At 37.9% G+C, this 22,294-nt stretch overlaps 2 protein-coding genes across 2 annotated transcripts; both read left to right on the forward strand.

Annotated features, from left to right (window-relative positions):
- The first annotated feature begins 3,047 nt into the window (after positions 1-3,047).
- LOC139696286 (uncharacterized) lies at positions 3,048-11,126 on the forward strand. The gene is made up of 4 exons (XM_071594983.1): positions 3,048-3,224; positions 4,010-4,306; positions 7,649-7,876; positions 10,695-11,126. Exons 2-4 carry the CDS (start codon positions 4,046-4,048, stop codon positions 11,022-11,024), a joined length of 819 nt encoding a protein of 272 aa, XP_071451084.1. The 5' UTR covers positions 3,048-3,224; positions 4,010-4,045; the 3' UTR covers positions 11,025-11,126.
- Positions 11,127-13,733: 2,607 nt separating this feature from the next.
- LOC139696520 (uncharacterized) lies at positions 13,734-20,374 on the forward strand. The gene is made up of 6 exons (XM_071595310.1): positions 13,734-13,757; positions 13,965-14,072; positions 14,140-14,212; positions 14,973-15,082; positions 17,763-17,930; positions 20,180-20,374. The coding sequence occupies exons 1-6, from the start codon at positions 13,734-13,736 to the stop codon at positions 20,270-20,272; spliced, it is 576 nt and encodes a 191-aa protein (XP_071451411.1). The 3' UTR covers positions 20,273-20,374.
- The last annotated feature ends 1,920 nt before the right edge of the window (positions 20,375-22,294 follow it).

Below are 22,294 nucleotides of genomic sequence, written 5' to 3' on the forward strand. Positions count from 1 at the left end.
ACGGAATGACTTGGAAGATTAAATATGCTTTTTTACAACAAGACAATTTCATGCTACTGAGATATTCAATTATTTCATTTGGGTAAAAAACTAAAAACAAATGTTGATGAAATTCCTTTATTTTACCGCAGGTTTCGGGAGATGCTCCCTTTTTAATTAAGGGCAAGAGCGAGCGGTTTCTCATATGCCTCCCGGGGATCACTTTTTCGCTCGTTTCTTCTCCAAGCACGAAGAGAAACGCATCTAGCGAGTAAGCTCTTCGGGTGATGTGGAATAACTTGCAGATATACTAAAACCGTGATGCATTAATGAACACTACTAATAATACAAAAAAAGGTTATCCACACATACCTGCTGAGACCTTTTCATCCAATCCCATCTTCGCAGCTCAAGACATCAGAGAAAGAAAACGGAGAGAAGTGAAGAATCAGGAGGAACTGTGAAAATGAGGAATCCATGACCGGAATATGGTGCAAAAATGAAAAAAAACCTGTAAGTAATAAATTAGGAAACAGATTGCTGACTTAGTGTGTTTTCCATTAAAACGTTCGTCTACTATATGACACTGAGGAAGAAAAAAACGGTCGTATTTCAGATAATATTGAGTGCATAAAAGAAGAAACTTGAAAAAAACCTATTTCCATGGGCCAAGTTCAGTGTCGTGTCGTAGTCACTTTTGGTGGGCCCTGGTTACTAAACTAGGCCAGGGTCATGGGGTAAGCGGAAGACTCCCGAAATTATATGTGATGCCTAGTGTGTATTGTAAAAATTTGAGAAAAAAATGTTCTGGTTTAGGAGATATTGTGAAGTACTTGGTGTTTTTTCGTGGGAGATGACGACCCTGGTGACGTTATCGGGCCCTGGTTACTAAACTAGGCCAGGAGCATGGGGTAAGCGAAAGACTGCCGAAAGTATATGTGTACTTAAGTGTGTATTGTAAAATTTAGAGAAATAAATGTTCTGGTTTAGTGACTATTGTGAATTACTTTATTATTTTTCGTTTGATTGAAGCCCACAAATAAACTAAAATGGTCCACGGAGATCTAGCTCACGACTATATATCTGCTAGTCGTTGAAGTTTTGGATTTTTCAGTCATTCCGTCAGTCATTCATTAAGTAGATATATATATATATATATATATATATATATATATATATATATATATATATATATATATATATATATATCTACTTTTTTACTTCGTGCAAAAATATGGTGCCTAGTGTGTATTGTTATATTTTAAAAAATATGTTCTGATTTAGGAAATATTGACTATCATCAATTTGGCTTCAGAAGGAATAAGTCCATTAATGATGCCATTTTCTCATTTACAAGGAATGTGGAATGTCCTAGATAGTAATATTAATGTGCAGGGCTTTTAATTGATTTAAAAAAACTTTTGATACATTTAACCATGGAATTCTTTTTAAAAAATTAGAAACGTATGGTATAAGAGGCAATGCAAAGGACTGGTTTAAATCATATTAAACTGATAGGTCACAATATATTGAAATGAATTCATCTATATCAAGTCCAACTTCTGTTATTTTTGGAGTTCCGCAGGGCTCCATTTTTGTGCCACTACTATTTTTTAATCCAATAATTAACAGTTGCCCCATGAAAGAACTATAGGTAACAAAGTGTTTAGGTTTTTGGATTGACTCTAATCTTTCATGGGAGGAACATATTTATAAATTAACTCAAAAACTGACACAAATCTGTAATGCATTCCATGTACTCAAGGAAATCATTTGCATGCAGGTATTGAGAACTATATATTTTCGCTATGTGCAGTCACTTCTCAATTGTGTTATTCCCTTTTGGGGCTCCTCTATCTTCCTTCCAAAATTATTTAAAATGCAAAAAAAGTTTATTCGCATAATCACTAATTCTAAGAATGGAGCTCCGAGTAAACCTATTTTTGAAAAACTAGAAATCTTACCTCTTCCTTGTATATACATTCTTGAAAGTGTCTCTTAATAACAAAAATCAAGACATGGTCATTAAAAATTGTGACCTTCATAGTCATAATACGAGAAACCAAAATGCATTCCATGTAAGTCAGCACAGAGTAAATAAAACGATTAAAGGGATAGATCATCAGGGAATACTTGTGTACAATAAATTGCCTGCTTATATTAAAAATATCAAAAGTTCCTTTAAATTCAAGTGTGCCATGAAAAAACTACTTTCATGTAAATTATTCTAAAGTGTAGGTAATTTTCTAATGCATGCCATTTTAAATGTATAATTGAAATGTGTTAATCCCAAAAAAATTGTAAATAGTGTGTGTTTGTATTTTTCATATTGTTTTGATATTTTGCATAATGTTTTTCTATTGATATGAAGTGTAAAACATGTATTGACAAATCCATGCATAATTCTATGCTTATGTTGAAGGAATAAATTGAATTGAATACTGAAGTACTTTGTTTTTTCGTATGAGATGACGACCGTGGTGACGCTATTGGGCCCTGGTTACTAAACGAGGGCAGGGGCATGGGGTAAGCGAAAGACTGCCGGAAGTATATGTGATGCCTAGTGTGTATTGTAAAATTTTGAGAAAAAAATGTTCGGGTTTAGGAAATATTGTGAAGTACTTTGGCTTTTGTCGTGGGAGATGACGACCGTGGTGACGTTATCGGGCCCTGGGTCCTAAACTAGGCCAGGAGCAAGGGGTAGCGAAAGGCTGAATATAGAGGAACGAGGGGTTAGTGTTTGTGCCAAATTTTAGAAAAAAAAATTCAAGTGTAGGAGATATTTTTAAATTCTTGGAAAATCAGCTGAGATAACCCTTCACCATGGGCCAAGTTCAGTGTCCTGTCGCAGTCACTTTTGGTGGGCCCTGGCTACTAAACTAGGCCATGAGCATGGAGTAAGCGTAAGAATGCCGAAAGTATATGTGATGCCTAATGTGTATTGTAAAATTTAGAGAAAAATATGTTCTGGTTTAGGAGATATCGTGAAGTACTTTGTGTTTTGTCGTGTGAGATGACGACCGTGGTGACGTCATTGGGCCCTGGTTACTAAACTAGCGCATGAGCAAGAGTTAAGCGAAATACTGCCGAAAGTATATGTTGTGCCTAGTGTTTATTGTAAAATTCAGGAAAAAATATGCTCTTGTATAGGAGATATTGTGAAGTATTTTGTGTTTTTTCGTCTGAGACGACGACCGTGGTGAAGATTGTGGGCCCTGGTTACTAAACTAGGCCATGAGCATTGGGTAAGCGAAAGACTGAATATAGAAGACAGAGGGGTTAGCGTTTTTGCCAAATTTTATAGAAAGTTATGTTCTGGTTTAGGAGATATTGTGAAGTACGTTTTTTTTGGTTTAAAAGTTCGACTCTGGTGACGATTGTTGGCCCTGGGTCCTAAACTAGGCCATGAGCATGGGTTAAGCGGAAGGCTGCTAATAGAGGAAAGAGGGCTTAGTGTTTGTGCCAAATTTTAGAAAATAAAATCTTCTATTTTAGGAGATATTGTTAAGTACTTTCTTATTTTTGTGTGAAAGGGCGATTCTGGTTACTGCACTGGCCTAGATGCTGAATTAGGCTCTGGATGTGGGTTTTATGCCTACGTCGTGATAGAGCAGGGAGTGCCGAGTGTTTTTGGTGATTTTCAAGAAAAGTACTTTTCTAGTTGAGCTGATATTGTCGAATACGTTTTCGTTACAATCTCTTAGTTTTCGCTATATAAAGCGACCTCCCGCTTGGGCTAACTTCAGTGTAGTTGTCTTTCTATGGCCGTATATCATATACTACATAACTCATCCCGGTCTTACAATTGCAAGTGATTACAGGGAGTATCACTGAGTATAATATGTCCGTTTGAGTGAGATTACTGCAATGGTTTAGGGGATTTACTTAGTTACTTCGTGCGAAAATATTTACGTTGGCATGACTGAAAAATCCAGAGCTCCAACGGCCGGTAGATAGACGTGGGCTAGCTCTTCGTTGGCCAAGTTCAGTTAACTGTATTCTTCCTATCTCTACTCTTTGACCTTCTCAGAATCACTGAACAACGGCAGAATAGCTATTATTCGAAATGGTATCTGAAGAACTTCTGACTGAAGTTGTCGACTGCGCCTCCAAAGCTTCAGGCATATCGGGATCTGCGAAAGATGGGCTCGAGGTGGTAATGGAAAATGAATATTTCACCGTGTTGCTGATCAACTCCGTCCAAACTCTGAAGGAAGCACTGGATGTAATGCGTGAGGAATTTTACCCCCACGAGAGCATTTGTATGGGCGTGAAAATTGGGGTAGACTTACAGGAGTCAGAGGCGAAACAAAGAGACAAAAATCAGGTTTGTACAAAAGCTTTGCAGTCGACTGATGGGATTCGTCGTTTTTATTTAATGGTGCTACCTGACGTGAGAAAGGTCAAATATGCATTGACCAATAGGTCATATCAGCATAGTTATGGTAATTTATGCAGAATGGAGAAATCTGATTAAACAGATGTAATTAGAAGCACTTCATCATTGCACTTAGTTTAGACAAAATAAATGGGTTTGGTGTGGTAATGCTGGAAATTGCTTTTTTTATTGTCTCCTATTGTAGAAACCAGTCTATGACTGAGGCACTGTAATCATTTGTTACAGTAGTGAAACTATAGGTGTTGAGTTATTTTTTAGGCATTTTTAGAAGTTGATCACTACTTGCCCACTTGGATCATTATTATTTAAGTCTTAAACTATGAAAACCACTAACTTTGGAGGTAAAAATGCATAGAAAAGCTAATGCCCCCATTGTAAAATATTCCTAATTCATAGAAAACTAATTGCCACAACCTTTTATTTTTTATATATTACCCATCCCAATTTTACCCTGCCACTCTTAGGCTTATGACCTGTTTGTACCTGAAGGTGGTGCATGCAAATTTAAATACATTGTGTACATTATATCACAAAAATCACCAATTATTTTATTTTTAATGTTGTATTTTCACATATTAGAGTTTGCGCCAATCACCTAGTACTGCAAGCCCCCACATTTCCACAAAATGAAATTTTGCATCTACCCTTCCTTCTGAAAGTACAGGGTTTGTCCGTTAGGTAATGAGACTGAATGCTGTGTGGTGCTCTAGTTGCCAACGGCACACTACCCAGTGGTTGGATTTGTAGTGGGGGTCTAAGCTGAGCAACACACAGGGAGGCAGACATGTTTGAGCTCTGATGCAGTGAGGATCAAGTATGGCTCAAAAGCTGTTTTTGTCATGGCAGAAATTGTAGAAAAGGAAAACGTGAAGTGCTTGAGCCCACACTGCCTTTGTTGTGACCACCTACCTGCCCCAAATAATGGTTGCAACCTTGCCACAGCCACCATACAGCCCCAATGTGAGCCCGGCAGACTTTATCCTATTCCTAAAGATCAAGAGAAGCCTGTAAGCTCACTGTTTCAAAGATGTTCCTGCCAGCCAACAGGCTCAAAGTCTCTGAAATAGATTTCAGCTGCTGTATTCCAGGAGGCCTTCGCAGCGTGGGAATCATGTTGGCAGTGGTATATCTATGCCCAAGGAGACTATTTCGATGAATTTTAACAATATGTACCGATTGGATCAATAAATTCTTTTAACCAGACCATCTTATTACTTAATGGAATAACCCTGTATATATTTTCTTGACTGTGATGGGTTATAGCACTGAAAACCATCGTTTTAATCTACTTTTTTAAGTGCTGTCAATTTTGAAATCCTTCAGTCTATGTGGGACTAATAAGTAGGTGTCCATGTTAGATATGGTGGATTTAGGATGCAGGTTAGCAGTAGTACATGAATGGATTGGTAATACAATATTAGGAGGATAAGTATAAGCTACATCTAGCTTTAATTTATTCAAAGCATATTCTACTACTTGTGTTCTGATTTTGACATATTTAAGTCATATTTCAATATCTGAAAGCAGGAAAAATGCGTAAGCCAACACAATTATCTATATCATCATACTCGCCTTCTAAACAACTCCTACAGTATACACATCTTCATGTTCTTACATCTTATTTTTTACCAATAATGCTTACCTTGAAATTTTAATGCTTACCTGCCTTGCAAGATGGCAGTCCATTCAAAATTTCTGAACATTCTTAATTTTTATTATCAGTCTATCCATTGACTCAATCAAGAATTTTCCTTTATGAAATTTTTTTGTAATCTCTTAGCATCTTCAGTGATTCTCCCAATTCATTTAATTTTGGTGTCCAAAATAGGAAACTCGACTACCTATTTTCCCCTTTACTTTAAAATTTGGCTGTTTTCCTCTTGGGAAATTCAATATTGACACAATTTTCTTGTGGTGTATTATTGTTTGTGTGGGTTCATGCTTAACCCTTTTCACCAAGCGGGATTTCCATTATTTTCAATGCCCAGTTTACAGTGTAGTATGGGTTTCTCGGAAACCCACTATTGGTTAACTCTCCCAAGCCAGACATTGTATGTGGTGTGGGTTTCTCAGAAACCAAGGCAAGACAATGTCCGCTATCGTCGTTTCTTGTTGCTACAATGTTGCCATTATGTAGCGACTCAGAAGTCCCTCCCCCAAAGGCACGATGTTATATAAAGCGAGACGCTCCTGAAGCAGGACCCCAATGCCCTTCCTGACTCCTGACCCCCATTCCCTTCCCGACTCCTGACCCCCATTCCCTTCCCATCTCCTTGGCCCCATTCCCTTCCCGATTCCCATTCCTTACAGATTACTCATCCGATACCCTGTCTCTAAGCCCGTCGGTCGAGACACTAGAGATGGCCCGCCTTGCTCCGCTCCCACGTCCATACTCCCCGGTGCCTGAGCCCCATTGCTTAAAGGGTTAAGTAAAAGACACATAAGCTGAATACCACTCTCTTTCTGTTGCTACGCTCCCACCAATGATGTCGCGGCCACCAACCACGCGACAACAGATTCTGATCATGACTTGATTTCTAAATATATAAACCTCATTTCATATTATTTCTCATTTCCCTTTGACCATGTCTCCCTAATTGATATTAAACACCATAGCAGAGCTATTAGCAGTCCTGTACAATCATGATTATCTGATATCTCTTTCCATAATCATATCCATCTCTCCAAATCACCCTACCCTACTTTGGTAAATGAATATTTGGCCCGTAGCTATGTTGAATCTTTCTAGTGCTAGTAGGACTTGTATGCTTCCTATCTATATGATGTTGTTTGTTATGTCAACTTAACTATCTAAGTATGATGGCCAAGTCCCAAAGATTCATTATTGTCAAAACCAGTGTCACTTTCAAGAATATAGTAACTTATTTTTACAGATCATTTGATTTGAACACTGTGAAAAAAATGTCAAACCAAATTCTAATATTCAGTGTATACTTTTGCCTCATTAATGCAATTAAATTCTTCCTGTATTGCTTTGTTTAATTAATGTATCCAAGCTCTCTTCCTTTGTTGTTTAGGTTGGTGAATTGATGGCCAATTGCAGGAATACCCTAAAAAAGATCGTAATTCCCAAATTCTCCATTCAGATGCTCTAGTAACTAGATTGACCCCAGGTGACATTTCAGCCAAGATTCTTGAGTCACATCCACCCAAAAGCATTCTCGGATGATGTCCTCAGGAGGGCTGTGATCTGACCACAGTACGTTGCATTCCCTTAGGGCCCAATTGCATCTTACTTTCATTCTGCAGGTGTCTGGGGAGCAAGGTGTGCTTGAATTGGAGATTCTCACCCTGGAGACTACCAAGGATGGCATATCATTGGTTGCCGTCGAGAAGACAACCAACAAAGTGGCCGGGGCTGCATTCAATAAAATCCAGAAGCCATGTGGAGCTGGGGAGAAGGGGTTCTTTGAGGCATTTCGAGACGAGCACTGTCAGAGCATATCGGCCATTGCATTGATTGATAGCATGATAGAGGCAAGTAGTGAGGAAGCATGTGATCTATGCACATCTATTTATAATTTGTTTTATGCCAATGCTGATCACAGTTTATTGAGTGCCATACAGTTCTGCACTTGAGGCAAACTTCATCCATGCCACATGTCACCAACATACTAACCCAAGTAATTAACGCATGGATTGATGGAAAAATTAACAAAAAGTTGTCTGAAATCCTATTCTGTGAAAAGGGAGGAGTCAATTTGCTATGCATATATGCGTCGTGTTAGTTATCATAAATGTTATCTGATCTTGGTTTTCTCAGGTTGATGGAAAAAATACAAAAAACCAATGGGTACATAAATTATTTCATTAGACATGGTCTGTGCAATAAATATGCGAACTGGTGCAATCTGGCGGCCATGACGTGGACAAGGACTATAGACCTGAGACTTAATGAGCCTGCGTCTGTGCTTGGTGGATTGTCAGGCTGTGCGTATGGTGCCAGTTACGTTAGTTTCTGTGGTCCTTTCTTTTACTGGCTGTCGAAAATGGAAAAAGACAAAATCACAGAGCACCGAATCAACATCAAGGTTTTAGGAGAATTGCGGAAAAAGTTATCAAGAAACTACTGAAATGTTGACAGCTGTTTACGGTGATAATTTCGAAGATAACATCCGTTTTCAAGTGGATTGAGTATTTTAAAGATGGCCAACAAGACGCCATGGATGGTGCAAGGCCGGGACGATCTTGTGTTGAGGACAGCATTGATCGTGTGTGGTCCCTTGTCCTTACCAATCGTCGAAAAACTGTCCGAATGATAGCTGATGAACTGAATTAAGGAAAATCATCAGTGCACACTATATTAGCCGAACATGATGGATGGTCATGAAATTAAAAATACAAAGTAACTTTCCACTGTTCTTTATTAGCGTACGACCGGTTATTTAGCGAGACCTGATGATGACGCTTGAGCGTTGAAACCGGTCGTACGCTATTAAAGGACAGTGGAAAGTTACTTTGTATTCTTAATTTCATTAACATGAATTTCCACAAGGTTGAGCAAGAAACAATTGAATGATGGATGGTCCTTCACCATGACAATGCACCTGCACATTCAGCATTGATTGTTCGCCAGTTTCTGGCAAGAAATTAAATCACCTTGATTATCCTCCTTATCCATCAGATCTCGCCCCCTGCGACTTTTTCCTATTCCCAAAATGTGAAGAGGGGACATCACTGGCAACATGTGGACACAATAAAGCAAGAAATGACGAGGAAACTAAAAATCCTAACTGCCGAGGACTTCCAACGGGTGCTTTAAACAGTGGAAAAGAAGAAGATGGAATAAGTGCATATCAACAAATGGAGAGTACTTTGAAGGGGACAAAAATTGATGTAGACTAAATTTTGCCAAGATAAAGATTTTAATGGCCTCAGTTCGCGTATCTATTTGACAAACATTATAGAATCGCAGAGTAGCAGAAGCAGTACAAAGTTAGCCATAGGATTGATTGACCATTGTAAATAATGAGAATAAATATGGGCCATGTGATCACCTTCCAATGAGCATCGCTGCACAATGAATTATGCATTCAAATGCAAATGATAAAATAGAATGATTTTTTATGGTAATGCATTTTTGTTTATGATTGACATTGAATTTTGTTTGGCTTCAGTAATTTCATGAATGCATAATTCAATAAACGCCTTTCTTTGCTTTATCAGTAAATGCATTTTTCAGTTTGTTGCCACTCAGTACCTTGAATCAGTCATAAGCTACCCATATTGATTTTTTATGCCACAAATTTTGAGTAAAGTTTGAATACATTTGAAGCCCTCTTGCATAAATTTTATTGGCAATGCTATTTACTAAGATAATAGGTTTGTAGGTTTCCTTTATATTGGCAGGGTTGGAAATTCCAGGAATTGAATTCAAAATGACAAAGTATGAAGGCGCTATCAAGAGAACTGTACATGAAAAACATAGAAAGTCAGAGTATCAGATGTAATGGCTTAACATTAAATTTTGTTAAATGGTTTCTCTTGTTAAGTGATCAGAGCAATGTGGCATCTGTGCTACATCTGATGAAAGTGTTGCTCAGGGGAGGCTTAACATGATGTGGGTGTTCTCTGCACTCTTGCTTCCTTGATCCTCAAATGCTGCATTGGTATTATACACCCATCACAGGTGATACAGTTTTATCACCACCAATACCAGATTTAAATATCTGCAACAAAATCAGTGCAACAGCTGATAAGACAGAAATTTAACTAACTGGGAATTGAACTCATAGAAATAAGAACTCTTATTGAGTAATTAATATTATATGCTAACACTTTTAACTTCCTGAACACAGAATGTGTAGAAATTTCATTCCATTTTAAGCATGTGCCCCCTAGTCACAGCTTTTCTGAATCATTTTTCTTGGAAGTTTCATGATGTGCACCATTATTTTGTATTGAGCTGTTGCAGGAATGGGGGCATGTTAAAAATTTGTAGGTATCTACCAATCTCCTAAGATTAATTCTTGGTTATAATATGATTTCAGTGATGAATCATAGGATGTGATTAGATTGATGGATAATTTATTTCTATGCTTAATCTCTTGTAATTGCATGATTCTATAATTTCAACTTCTTGAAAGCGGGGAAATTTGTGGATTAAAAAAAAACCTGAAATTGAAATACTTTCTATGATATCTTAAAAACAAATAACATCCAGAGGTATCAGAATTAATGCGAGTATGGCCAATTAGGGTCTTCATTAAATGGAACAAATAGTTCATCTGATTCTTAATGCATACGTTGTGATGAATGTTCAGTGTGTATTTGATGGATGCATTGGAACTTACAGGTGGATTCTCGTTTTGATGTGTTTGAGCACTATAAAGTGTTGTCGGCAATGGAAGTCATGTTCCTGGCCACTCGCCCCAGCTTCCAAAGGCGTGGCGTTGGGACGCTGTTGATGAAGGCATCCTTTGAGGCTGCCCGCAGGAGGGGAGTGCCACTGGTTTGCGCTCTGATGACTTCCTTGTACACTCAACGAATTGCTCGTACTGTAGGCATGGAGGAATTGAGTGAGGTGCAGCATGAGGAGTTGACCTTTCTGGGGGAGAGCATTGCGGTGCGCACTGGGATACACAAGTCGACTATTTTGGTCGCCAAGAGGATTGAGTGTGTATGAAATGGAGAAGGCAGTGAGGTGAGGTGTGGGATTATCTGCCTTGTTGGTGCTTGATTATGTACAGTCAAATGCGTGGGAGATGAAATATATTTTTGATGCAGCCAAAAATTTAGAGGAGTTATTTATTTCCCTTATGCGTTCCTTATCGTTCAACTTACTGAATAGTATTTCATTATCATTTCAAATGAGTATCGTTTAACACTTTACCATGCATTCTTTCAATGTCATTTGAATTATGGTGTTGAGTTATGGGGTCATTCCCCTCATGTTAAACAAATTTTGCTACTGCAAAAGAGAGCTATTCGCTCTCTTGCTAATATACCACCACGTGATTCCTGCAAACCTTTTTTTATTAGGTATAGAATCATGACTGTATTTTGTTTGTATATCTTTAAGGCTCTGATTCATGTGAAAGTTAATCTAGAAACTTACCAATTAAGATCCAACCTCCATAACTATTCCACAAGAGGTAAATTGAATCTAAATACTACTTATTGTAGATTGTCATCAACTTACAACACATTTCACAATATGAACATACGACTGTATAACTATCTGCCTACTCAGTTGAAATCAGATGGTATCCAGAGTTTCAAGAATAGAGTATATACCTGGTTACTTCGTCACCCACTATACTCATTGGATGAATTCTTTTGTGACAATTTTCATCACATTTAAGAAAGTATGTTTATATGTTAAATAATACTTATATTGACGACATTTAATATGGTTGTACCATTTTTAAAATGAATAAATTATTATTGTTATTATTAAGAAAGCACCTTGAATTGTTGGCAGATAAACTTAAAAAGTCACAAAGCTTTATAGAAATAGATCTGAAACAGTGATGTAGGGAACTGGGATGATGGTCGTTTGCCACCTTATGAATACTTTCCAAAAATTAAAGAAAGGGGAGCTGGGAATGTCACATTTAGATATGCTGTTGCAGGAAGGCCAAACACGATGTGAACAGTTGCGTGGGCACACTCACCACTGCTAAAAGCCAGACTCGGGTGAAAACAGAAATTATACATCGCAAGCTGACAAGTCATTAGCATGCATAGTATGATATGAGATGAATCTGAGTGACCTGGAATCCTCTACAATAAGTTTACAAAAGCATTTCTACTGCCAATGTATACTGTAACCTCTTAACCGACAAATTTCTCATTATGGAACCACTAGCCCTGCACTAATGATTATCATGATATATTCTCATACAAATGCTATTGCTGCTTGTTGATGCATTGTTTGATTTTTTAGTGCCTCTAGACATTACAAGTCTTTATTAACTTCTGTTGTAATTCTAACTTAAAGATCCAACCTTGTGTAACAAACCTGGAATCCTCAAAGGATCCATGCTGATGATTATAGTGCTGCATGCCTAATGAAATATGCCTCATTTTATTGAATAATTAACTAAAATACTCCATCAGGATTCTGGGAGTTGAAATCTTAATTTTTTTGGAAGGTGGCAATGTTCTTTGCAATAAGGGAACAAGCAGTAAAATATGCATAAACCCCGAATGGACATTTTAAATGCCAATGAACCACAAGCCTAAAGATGAGAAGAATCCAGAAGATCCCTCAGCTTCCCATCAGAGATAGGTAGGGAAGTTGAGTATTGTTACATAAATGTAAATTAAGCAGGAATGGAACAGTTTTTGCTGTGGAATTTAAATGGATTTGTTCAAAATATTTTCTGGCATTTCTTGTTAAATGGAAGAAGGGGACGTTCTTCAATCATATAACCATTCTGCAAACGTTTTGCACATGTTATAATATGCTCACTTTACTCAAAAGTGAAATATAGATTTGACCAATGAGGTACATCACCGATGATGATAACCATAATGAGATGTATAGGCCGTAGAAGTACCTTACACTTTTCACTATTGTCAACACGACCTTTTTGAATTCTGAACTATCCAAGGAAACCGGTGCGTTTATTGACTCATTGGAAACCTCTGATGTTAATAACTTTGAAATGAATGAATAGGATAGGTTGGTTTCCAAACGTACGAACACCTTGTGTTTTTCATATTGGCTGGACATCCTCGGCGATGTCTTAGTGTTTTAAGGCCAGGCCGAGCCATGATAACCCTGGCCGAGCCATGATAACCCTGGCCGAGCCTCTGGACACATCGGGAAATGATTCAATAAATGAATTCACTTAGTTGAGCGTTCGTTTTTTTCGGAGAATGGCGTCATTGTTAGTGAGATGGGTATCCACGTATCGCATAAAATGGACAGTTAAGAACTGGCTCGGTTCGAGTAGTACATTGATTATTTTGGCGTATGCATGATTGCCACGGCGATTTAAGGAATGCACACCTATCTCGCTTTCCCCGTTCGTTCGTTATCTTTCACTATTGACATGCCTCACTCCTTAAAAACTTCGCCTGGCAGTGTAGTTGATATCGAGACGCTCATAGATAAAACATGATTTCTTTTCCGCCATCATTTAGTTGGATTTGCCCATTGTATTGGAACTCTTTATAAGAAGGACATTCGGAATTTCTAAAATTAAAATCCTCTTTGTGCCCTCCAGGCGGTCATCAATGGTAAGGAATGTTTAATTAAGTATTATTAAAACTAGACAAGTTTAACGGTAATTTTGATGCTTAATGATCGTTTTGATTCAGTTGAATCATCGATGATTCTGTGAGTTTAGAGATTTCCAAGAGGGGTGGAAAGCAAGTTGGCAAAATGAGGGACTCAATACTTCGCGAGGTAGGCATTCTCAAAAAAAGCGAGCGCTTTTCATACTAGTTCCCTCACCTTTACTAATACTCGCATTTAAGATCTTATATGCAGCCTCTGATCTTATATGCAGCCTCTGATCTTGTATTCAGTCATTTTGCTTCATTCTCAGGCGAACGTATTTTATGTTGCATTACAGATACATTAAAAAATACTCGTATTGTTTGGCATTTGCAGGACGGGTCGTGCATCAAATGCGTCGTGGTTGGAGATGGAACTGTAGGAAAAACGTCCCTCCTCATATCATACACACAAAATAAATTCCCAACGGACTACGTACCAACGGTCAGTGCTTGTGGTCTTCCATGTTTTTCAGTTCTTGCGCACATGTGAATAACTGTTTCCATTTTAGATATTCGACAACTACACAGCCGACATCGTTGTTGACAAGGTGTCATACAAGATTGGACTTTTCGATACTGCAGGTTAGTATTTCCCGCATTTCGTTCCAGCGTGCACGAAGTGCCCACATTTAAATGTGTCATTCCTTATGCTATAATTATAAGACGAAGGGGCGTGTTGGTATCATGTTATCTGGATCCTTCGTCGCTGCAGTATCATGAATTGGATGGGCAAAGCTAATGAATGTGAAGGGCGCGATTTCGAGTGGGACATTAATTAAATAGTAGACCCGCGATTTTCTTTGGACGTTGCTATTTTTTTCAGTCATGCTACGGTTACAGCTGGATGTTTGCTTACCCACGTGAAACTGACGACCTATGTTATGTGCCACAAGGCCGGAGTTCAACTTTTCAAGTATTACCAGCGAAAGTTTCGTACTTTATTTATGGATAACTATTTTGTCATTGTGTCGGTGCGTTTAAGTTCTGACACTTTTCTCTGTGACTCTGCCCTTCAAAACTTACCAATATAAGTAATACCAACCATAAAAATATCTTGGGGAAAACATTACTGTTGTAAGTATGCAAGTAGATGGTAGCGTCTCATCCTCAATGTAAACTCCTGATTCAATTCCTAATTGTATGACTGTGTGAAAAATCAACCACACGAGGCATTTCAATCTAGAGTACAATTTTTCATTGAAAAGATGAATGCACCAAAGGTAATCTCATCCCTCTCTATCATTAATTCCATTTCCACTTTGGATAGTGAATAAAGTAAGATTTCTCTGTTACATCATTTGTTTTTGACCTTATTTATAAGACATTTTTGGGACCGTTGCAGGCCAAGATGAATATGACACCTTGAGGCACTTCAGCTATCCAGGAACTGATGTCTTCCTTGTGTGCTTTGCGATTGATTACCCGAAGTCATTGGAGAACTTACAACATAAGGTGAGAGAACTTGACACTTTTATTTATCATTAGGTAATTTTGGTGAGGTATCTCAGTGAAAAGCATGGATGATAATATCACAGTGACAAGCATGTGCATTATATGAGGCAGGTTAGAGTAAACTTGGAGCAGGACCCCATCGGAGACCTGTTTCAAAATTGTTATTCCAGGCAAGCAGTGGTTATTTAAAAATAAATCTCTTTGAAAAAAATCAGGATAAGTTGGTTTCCATTTTTTTAACCAGCTCCCTAGTTTGCATATTGTTATTAATGACTCAACCTAAAAATAAAAAGACAATATTTTGAATGGCCATGTATTCCTGATATTCTCCTAAATGACTCGGGGAAGATGAGAAAAGGAGAAAGATCGGGATGAGAGAAAAGAATTGTCCACATTGAAGGTACTCTCAGATCCTTGGTGACCAGTTCCCTGAAATTATGTGCCTACTAATGTTGAAACTTGTGAGAACATGAAGCCTAGAGCTTAAGCTTAACATCTCTTGGTAACATTCATTGAATCCTTCTTTAAATACCTTGAAAACATATTTGTGTTATCTTATCTCAAAATCTTATCAGATCATCAAAAAAATAATGTCAAATTGTCTCCAAGTTACTCCATGAAGTGGAGTAAACTTTGAGGCACTCCCTGTTCTTAGGCCTTTAATTAGTCATTAGAAACAAGTGACAAATTTTTCCTCACAAAATTTCTTTTATTTTTAAACAAATAGGAACTAAGACAGGATAGTACCACATCAAATTTCACCAATTCCTCAATGTAAGACATGAAACATTTTGATATCAGTATGGAAACAATTACCTATTGAATGATATTTGGCCCATCCAACTTATCAACGGAGGATGGCCATTTCCAATACCATCATTCTCCATGGAACTGACTTTAATAGTGATATTTATTTGGGTCCCAGCAGAATCAAATATATTTCAGTGGTATCTAGATCCCTACTTGAGGTGTTTTCTGGAGGGCACTCTGAGGGAGTACGCCATCTGTCGGATGGGATGGTTAGCTGCGGACCCCTTGGTGCCTTTTGTTAAGAGGAGGCTAATGCCGTTGCTGGGTATCTCTCCACCCTTCAACCTTTCCCACCCATCCCTAATGGCACAAATGACTTAAGCTGTCGGTCACCTCCCCTAAATACTAGTACAAGTTCCTATTTCAGGACTATAATTGCTCCATATCATACAAGAGCAATATTCTCAACACTTGGACAACTGCCATCATGGATGATACTTTACTCCCCAGAGCATTTCGTAGTTGAAGTTGAATCCAATACTTTGTCACTCGGAGTGTTAGGGACCAAAGAGTTCAAAATAACTGTCAATCATATTTTTCTCTCACGCTGTTTCTAGTTCTCTTCTATTTTCCCCTGTATGCTTTTGGCCATGGAATGGCGGGATCTCCATCACCTGAAGTTACTGGTACTTATGCAGCAGCCAAGCCTAAATATCCTTTACTTTTCCCTGAATGTGTACTCAGTTTTGTATTTCTTGATTTCTTCAGTAATATTTGTACAAATGACTCATTCATGAACTCAGTAACTGTATCATCTTTATTTACTACCATGGATGGTAATCTGTTTTGAATTTCTTCTCCCTTTGTTTACTATATGTTACTTTATTCAGAATCTAGTTATCAAGTTTTCATATCCACTTTTGACTTCATCAACAAGGTATTTTAGTGGTCTATAGTAGTAGTATTTAGGGGAGGCGACCGACAGCTGAGGTCATTTGTGCCATAGGGGATGGACAGGAAAGGATGAAGGGTGGAGAGAAACCTGGCATCGGCATTAGCCTACTCTTTACGAAAGGTACCTAGGGGTCCGCAGCTTAACGTCCCATCCGACGGACGGCGTACTCACTCAAAGTGCCCTCCACAAAGCACCTCAAGTAGGGATCGAGATACCTCTGAAAAATATTCAACACCGCTGGGATTTGAACCCGGGCCCTCTGGGTGGGAAGCCAGTATGTTAGCCCCGGCACCATCTAGATCCGCTTTAGTGGTCTGTAGATACACCCGTATCCAAAGATAGTTTATAAGACCACTGAAATACCAAGTAAACTGTTCACTTAATTCCATCAAAAGTCTTTTCCTAGTCATTGAGAACCTCATGCCATGTTTCTTTTCCCTACTTTGAAGTATGGACCATCCAAAGGTTGGTAGAGATGTCTAGAATTAGGAAGTAGAGCATTTTTGTCGAGTGATTCTCCTGTCACTCCTGAAACATTGCCTTTTTTACATTGCCTTGATTTGATAAGAATGACATTTCACGTTCAGGGTACTATTTGTGTCAGGAATGGATTAACATTCCTTTTAGCCCACCTTCTAGCAATCAGACCTGAGAAAGCTGTCCATATTGCCAGTCTACCTGTACTTGCTATCTTCTTCCCTGCAATATGGTATAATATTTTTAATTTAGAGAGAAAGTAAGGATGTAAAACTTTGAAGTGATCACTGTCATGGTAATGGTTATTTTGGCTTAGAAAAATAAATAAAAATAAAGATGGAAAATTGCTACATAATTAAATTGGACAATTTGTAATGAATATTACATTTTTCTAAGATTAGTCATATGTATTCCAGCAATAAGTGTCATTGCCAATTCGAACCCAATTCAACTCCCTCCCCTCTGAATGAGTGACCTTCAATTACCTTTTGTCCACAGTGGGTACCTGAGCTAAGATCGTATTCTTCGTTGGTGCCAATAATACTTGTTGGGAACAAGACAGACCTCCGTGGTAAAGCCATAAGGACGATTTTAAGGCAGACGGGTGAAAAGATTGCCAAGGAGCTTAATCTACATGCATACACGGAATGCTCAGCTTTGACTCAGGTGAGAACTTTGGCATGCACTCCATGGAAGCAAGTGAAGCACTGCCTCACCAATGTGAATGGAGAAATTCCAAAAATATAATATTGCATTTTAAAAAATAGCTCTCCACTGATAGTGGCATTTATTGTTTAAGAGGGCAACTACAAGGACACCAAACTGAGATAATGAGTTGCCTATCTGCAAGAACATAAAGTCTAACAGTAAGTCATTCTACTTGTCAATGGTGAGAGTAGGTTTAGACTTGGCCGCATAATGCATGCATTAGTTTGGGATGCTGTGATGAATGAACTATTTGGTTTACTCTAACCAAATGGAAATAGATTAGACAACTGGGATAATTCAGTTGATTAAGCATTATCATAATTTTTTCACAGCTATTGATGAATTTCTAGATTTCTTTCCTATTTACATACATATTTTCTTTGTGTTTACAGTATTTAGGTTCATGTCCTTTTGAACTAGAAGGCATGCAATAGGGAAAGAAACAATTAGGGAAGCTTTCCCTTTGTCATCTTCCAAGATAGTTCCACACAAGGAGCTGGTAAATAATTAAATCTGCGAGGGTGGTTCCAGAAGTACCCAACCCAACAAAGAAAACGAATGTTTTGGAAAAATATTTATTTATTATTCAATATGATCTCCTTTCAGCTCTATGCACTTTTCCCAGTGATGTTCAATAAGTTCGATACCCTTTTTATATTAAAAACTGTGTTGCTCCTCAAAATAGCCATTATTTCAAGTTTGCGAACAGAAAATAATCCGAAGGAGCTAAATCTGGCAAATAGGGTGCATGGGGTAGCAATTCAAACTTTAATTCATGAATTTTGGCCACTGCAATCACGGATTTGTGAGCCGGTAAATCGTCTTGATGAAACAACACTTTCTTCTTAGCCAAATGCGGCCGCTTTTGCTTGATTTCTTTGCTCAAACATTGCAATAAGTTTGCATAATACTCATTGTTGATAATTTTTCCTTTTTTAAGAGGGTCAATGAAAATTATCCCACGTGCATCCCAGTAAACCGATGCCATGACCTTGCCTGCAGATGAAACGGTCTTTGCCTTCTTTGGAGCCGTTCTCCCTTTTGAATCCATTGTTTCGACTGTTATTTCGTCTCAGGTGTGAAGTAATGAACCCATATTTCATTCATGGTTATGAAATGGCACAAAAATTCTGCTTTGTTGATGTGAAACTTTGCTAAACACTCAATTGAAATATCTTCATGACACTGGTATTGCTTGAGTGCGAGCAAACGTGGCACCCATCCTGCACACAGCTTTCTCATGTCCAAATTTTCAGTTAATATGCGATATACTGCACTTTTTGACTTGCCTACTATGTTTGCTAGCTCGCACACTTTCAGTCGACGATCATCCAGTGTCACTTTGTGGATTTTCTTCACCGTTTCTGGAGTCGTCACCTGATTTGGTCGACCAATGCGATGCTTGTCTTGACAGCTCATATGGCCTTGTTTAAACTTTGCTACCCAATATTTTACTGTCGTAAACGAAGGAGCAGACTCACCCAGAGTAGAATCCAGTTCAGCTTTTGTATTGGTTGGGCTGAGTTCTTTCAAATAATAGTATTGTATCACGTAACGATGACCAATTTTCTCTATTTTCACAAATTCATTGAAAACGTTCACTATTGATGGCTGCCAAACGAATACTAAACATTGTGGCATCTTCAAAATTGAAACATATGTTTTATAAATTGCATACTTTCTAATACAGTGGTATTTTACAAACAACTACCGCCATCTCTAGGTCAGGCCTGGTACTTCTGGGACCACCCTTGTATTGTCTGATGCCAATGTATATATTTTATGGTCTTTGCTGTTTTGCGAATTCAAAACCACAGCAAGTTACCTGCCCTAGAAAGAAATGGAGGCACACGACTATAATAGAAGAGGGAAAGGTGACTTCAAATTATAAATCGCAATTTGTCGATGCTGTCTCAATGCTATACTTTTGCAGATGGTGTTGTCAATTACATCACGATTTCTTGAATAGAGATGAATATTTTCTTTTTTTAAGACAAATACATATCAAACGTTTTTGTAAGAGTCATAACTTTTCATTTAATTGAACATACAGGTATATTAATGTATTGCAATGAAATTTCACGTGCTAAATCAATTTTTTCTCAAGTAAATCTGCTCCTTTCCAATGTATGTGGACACATTGATGTGCCTTATATCAGTTAGAAAAACTACTTGTGAAAATGGCATTATTATTCTCATTCTTGTAGACTGGAGTGAAGGATGTGTTCGACCTTGCAATCACTGCTGCCCTTCAACACAGAGCAGCACTGAAGAGAGGGAAGAAATGTATTTTACTTTAGTATAAGTTACTGCACCAACAAAAAATGAACATGCTATTATTTAATTATAATCACCATCCCAATTTTGACACAATTTTACACCAACTTCAACAAACTTGTAAAGTCTACGGATATAATAAGGCTACATATTTATATTTTCTGTGAAAATAAACATTTATTCAGAAAGAACATTCTTATTTTAGCTGAAAGATGAGTATTACATTTTAAAAGCCCATGTTCAAAACTGTAATCTGTTTTAAAGGAAGGGCCTACAACATTGACTCAAGTTGGTCTCTTTGAACCTTGAGGTGCTTCTCCTTTGTCATTTTTTCCCTCTGATTGCACCAACTGCCACGCAGCACACTTGGAGGAAAAGGCTCTTGAAATTCATGCTTCAACCCTTCCAATGAACTTAAATCTCACTGACATTATGTTAATAATTATTAATCAGAGGCAAGATTTGCACCTTCCTTCCTCCCTCCCCATCCTTTCTGCCTCTCTTTCTTACTGCGCCTCTTCCTTCCTCTCCCTAATAACATCTCCCCTCCCTTTGCAGTCCATGACATCTCCCCATCTAACCCCCATTCACCCTCTCCCTCTTGCACTCCTCTCATCTTTCCCTTTGACCATTCCATCAAACACTTCTTCACTTACCTTCATCTCTCTTCGATTCCTCCTTACATTTGCATTCTTAGAAGCCTCTTTAAGCTACCCTCAGCCTCTCCCTTTGATGGCCAAGGCTGCAGCCACAGTTATCATTTCATGCCATTGCTACCCATTTGGGCTTAGATGTTTAGGACTCCTGAGTGAAAATTTGTAGAACAGAGACAGTTTTTTTCATTATTTGTTGTGTTAACAATAAGAATGTCCACATTGTTGAGATACTTATTCTTACTAGCCCAGCCGGCTTCGGTGGGGTAACTTGCCTCGCCTACCGATCCAGAGGCCATGGATTAAGTTCCTGCCTAGGGCTTTGGTGTTTGTAATTGTATTTAATATAATATGAGAGGGGTAAGGTGGAAGAATGGACTACAAAGTCACATCCTCACCCCAATGAAGTCATTCAATAAATAAATTTGAATTACCCCACCGGCTCTAAACATTTAAAAATTATTTGAAAGGAAAACGATTGGCATATCAACTAAGGCATTGTCACCAATTCTAAATTTATATATTCCCATCACCTAAATATCTTAGCTTTTCCATACCCTGGCATTTTCATTTTCTTATGATTTATCTTCCTCTCACACTATTCTTTTCATCCTTATTAAATCAATCTCACCAATTATATTACATCAAACCAATTTCGAAGTTAATTAAAGAAGGTTGATGAAAAAGAATGGATATCCAAGGGAACAAGTAAAACCTAGCGGGTATTTAACAAAAAAAAGCCTTGAAAATTCACCCTTGGCATATTTAATTGATGCATTTATCATCGTTAATCTAATTAGCAGGTGATTACATATTTCAATTGGCATGTATCACTGTTAAGGGTTAAGGAATGGCTTTTTTGAGGTTTAAAAAATGCTGTACCAACAGGTTTTGAGACTACTACATGCTCTATATAGGGGTGGGAACGTTAGCCAACTTTTGACATAACATGAGATAGATATGAGTGCATTTGTCAAAGCTTTGAATTTTTCCATAACATGTGGAAATTTGAAAATTAAATGACTATTAACAATTTTAAACTTGGCATACATTATTACTTTATTCCTGGTCTAATTTTAATTTAAAAGGACTGTTTCATAAAGAGTGATCACAGATTTCTTTTTGTGGAATTTATGGAGCAAATATTTCACTCTTATTTTATATTATTTGCATCAATGGCAGCCACTGCAAGCTGAAGCATATTTGGTTAGCACAGGGTTACAGAATAGATAACATGCAACAAGCAATATGCCATATTGAAATTTTGATTTTCCCCAAACAAAGCATTAGCCAAAGCCAACGTTAATAACTCTGAGAGCTAATGAAGAGTGTGTTCTTCTCTATAGCACAGTTAAAAGATGACTGGGGGAGACGATTTCACAGGTAGATGTA

Source organism: Hetaerina americana, unplaced genomic scaffold (genome assembly GCF_022747635.1).
Source record: "Hetaerina americana unplaced genomic scaffold, ioHetAmer1.1.p SCAF_7, whole genome shotgun sequence".
NCBI lineage: Eukaryota > Metazoa > Arthropoda > Insecta > Odonata > Calopterygidae > Hetaerina > Hetaerina americana.

What these genes read in the sequence shown, in the direction of transcription:
- LOC139696286 (XM_071594983.1), top strand. Translation starts at nt 4,046, where the DNA reads ATGGTATCTGAAGAACTTCTGACTGAAGTTGTCGACTGCGCCTCCAAA. An exon ending in AACAAAGAGACAAAAATCAG is followed by an intron (nt 4,307 to 7,648) that starts GTTTGTACAAAA and finishes TTCATTCTGCAG; the next exon opens with GTGTCTGGGGAGCAAGGTGT. An exon ending in TGATTGATAGCATGATAGAG is followed by an intron (nt 7,877 to 10,694) that starts GCAAGTAGTGAG and finishes TGGAACTTACAG; the next exon opens with GTGGATTCTCGTTTTGATGT.
- LOC139696520 (XM_071595310.1), top strand. Translation starts at nt 13,734, where the DNA reads ATGAGGGACTCAATACTTCGCGAG. An exon ending in GGGACTCAATACTTCGCGAG is followed by an intron (nt 13,758 to 13,964) that starts GTAGGCATTCTC and finishes TGGCATTTGCAG; the next exon opens with GACGGGTCGTGCATCAAATG. An exon ending in AATGCTCAGCTTTGACTCAG is followed by an intron (nt 17,931 to 20,179) that starts GTGAGAACTTTG and finishes TCATTCTTGTAG; the next exon opens with ACTGGAGTGAAGGATGTGTT.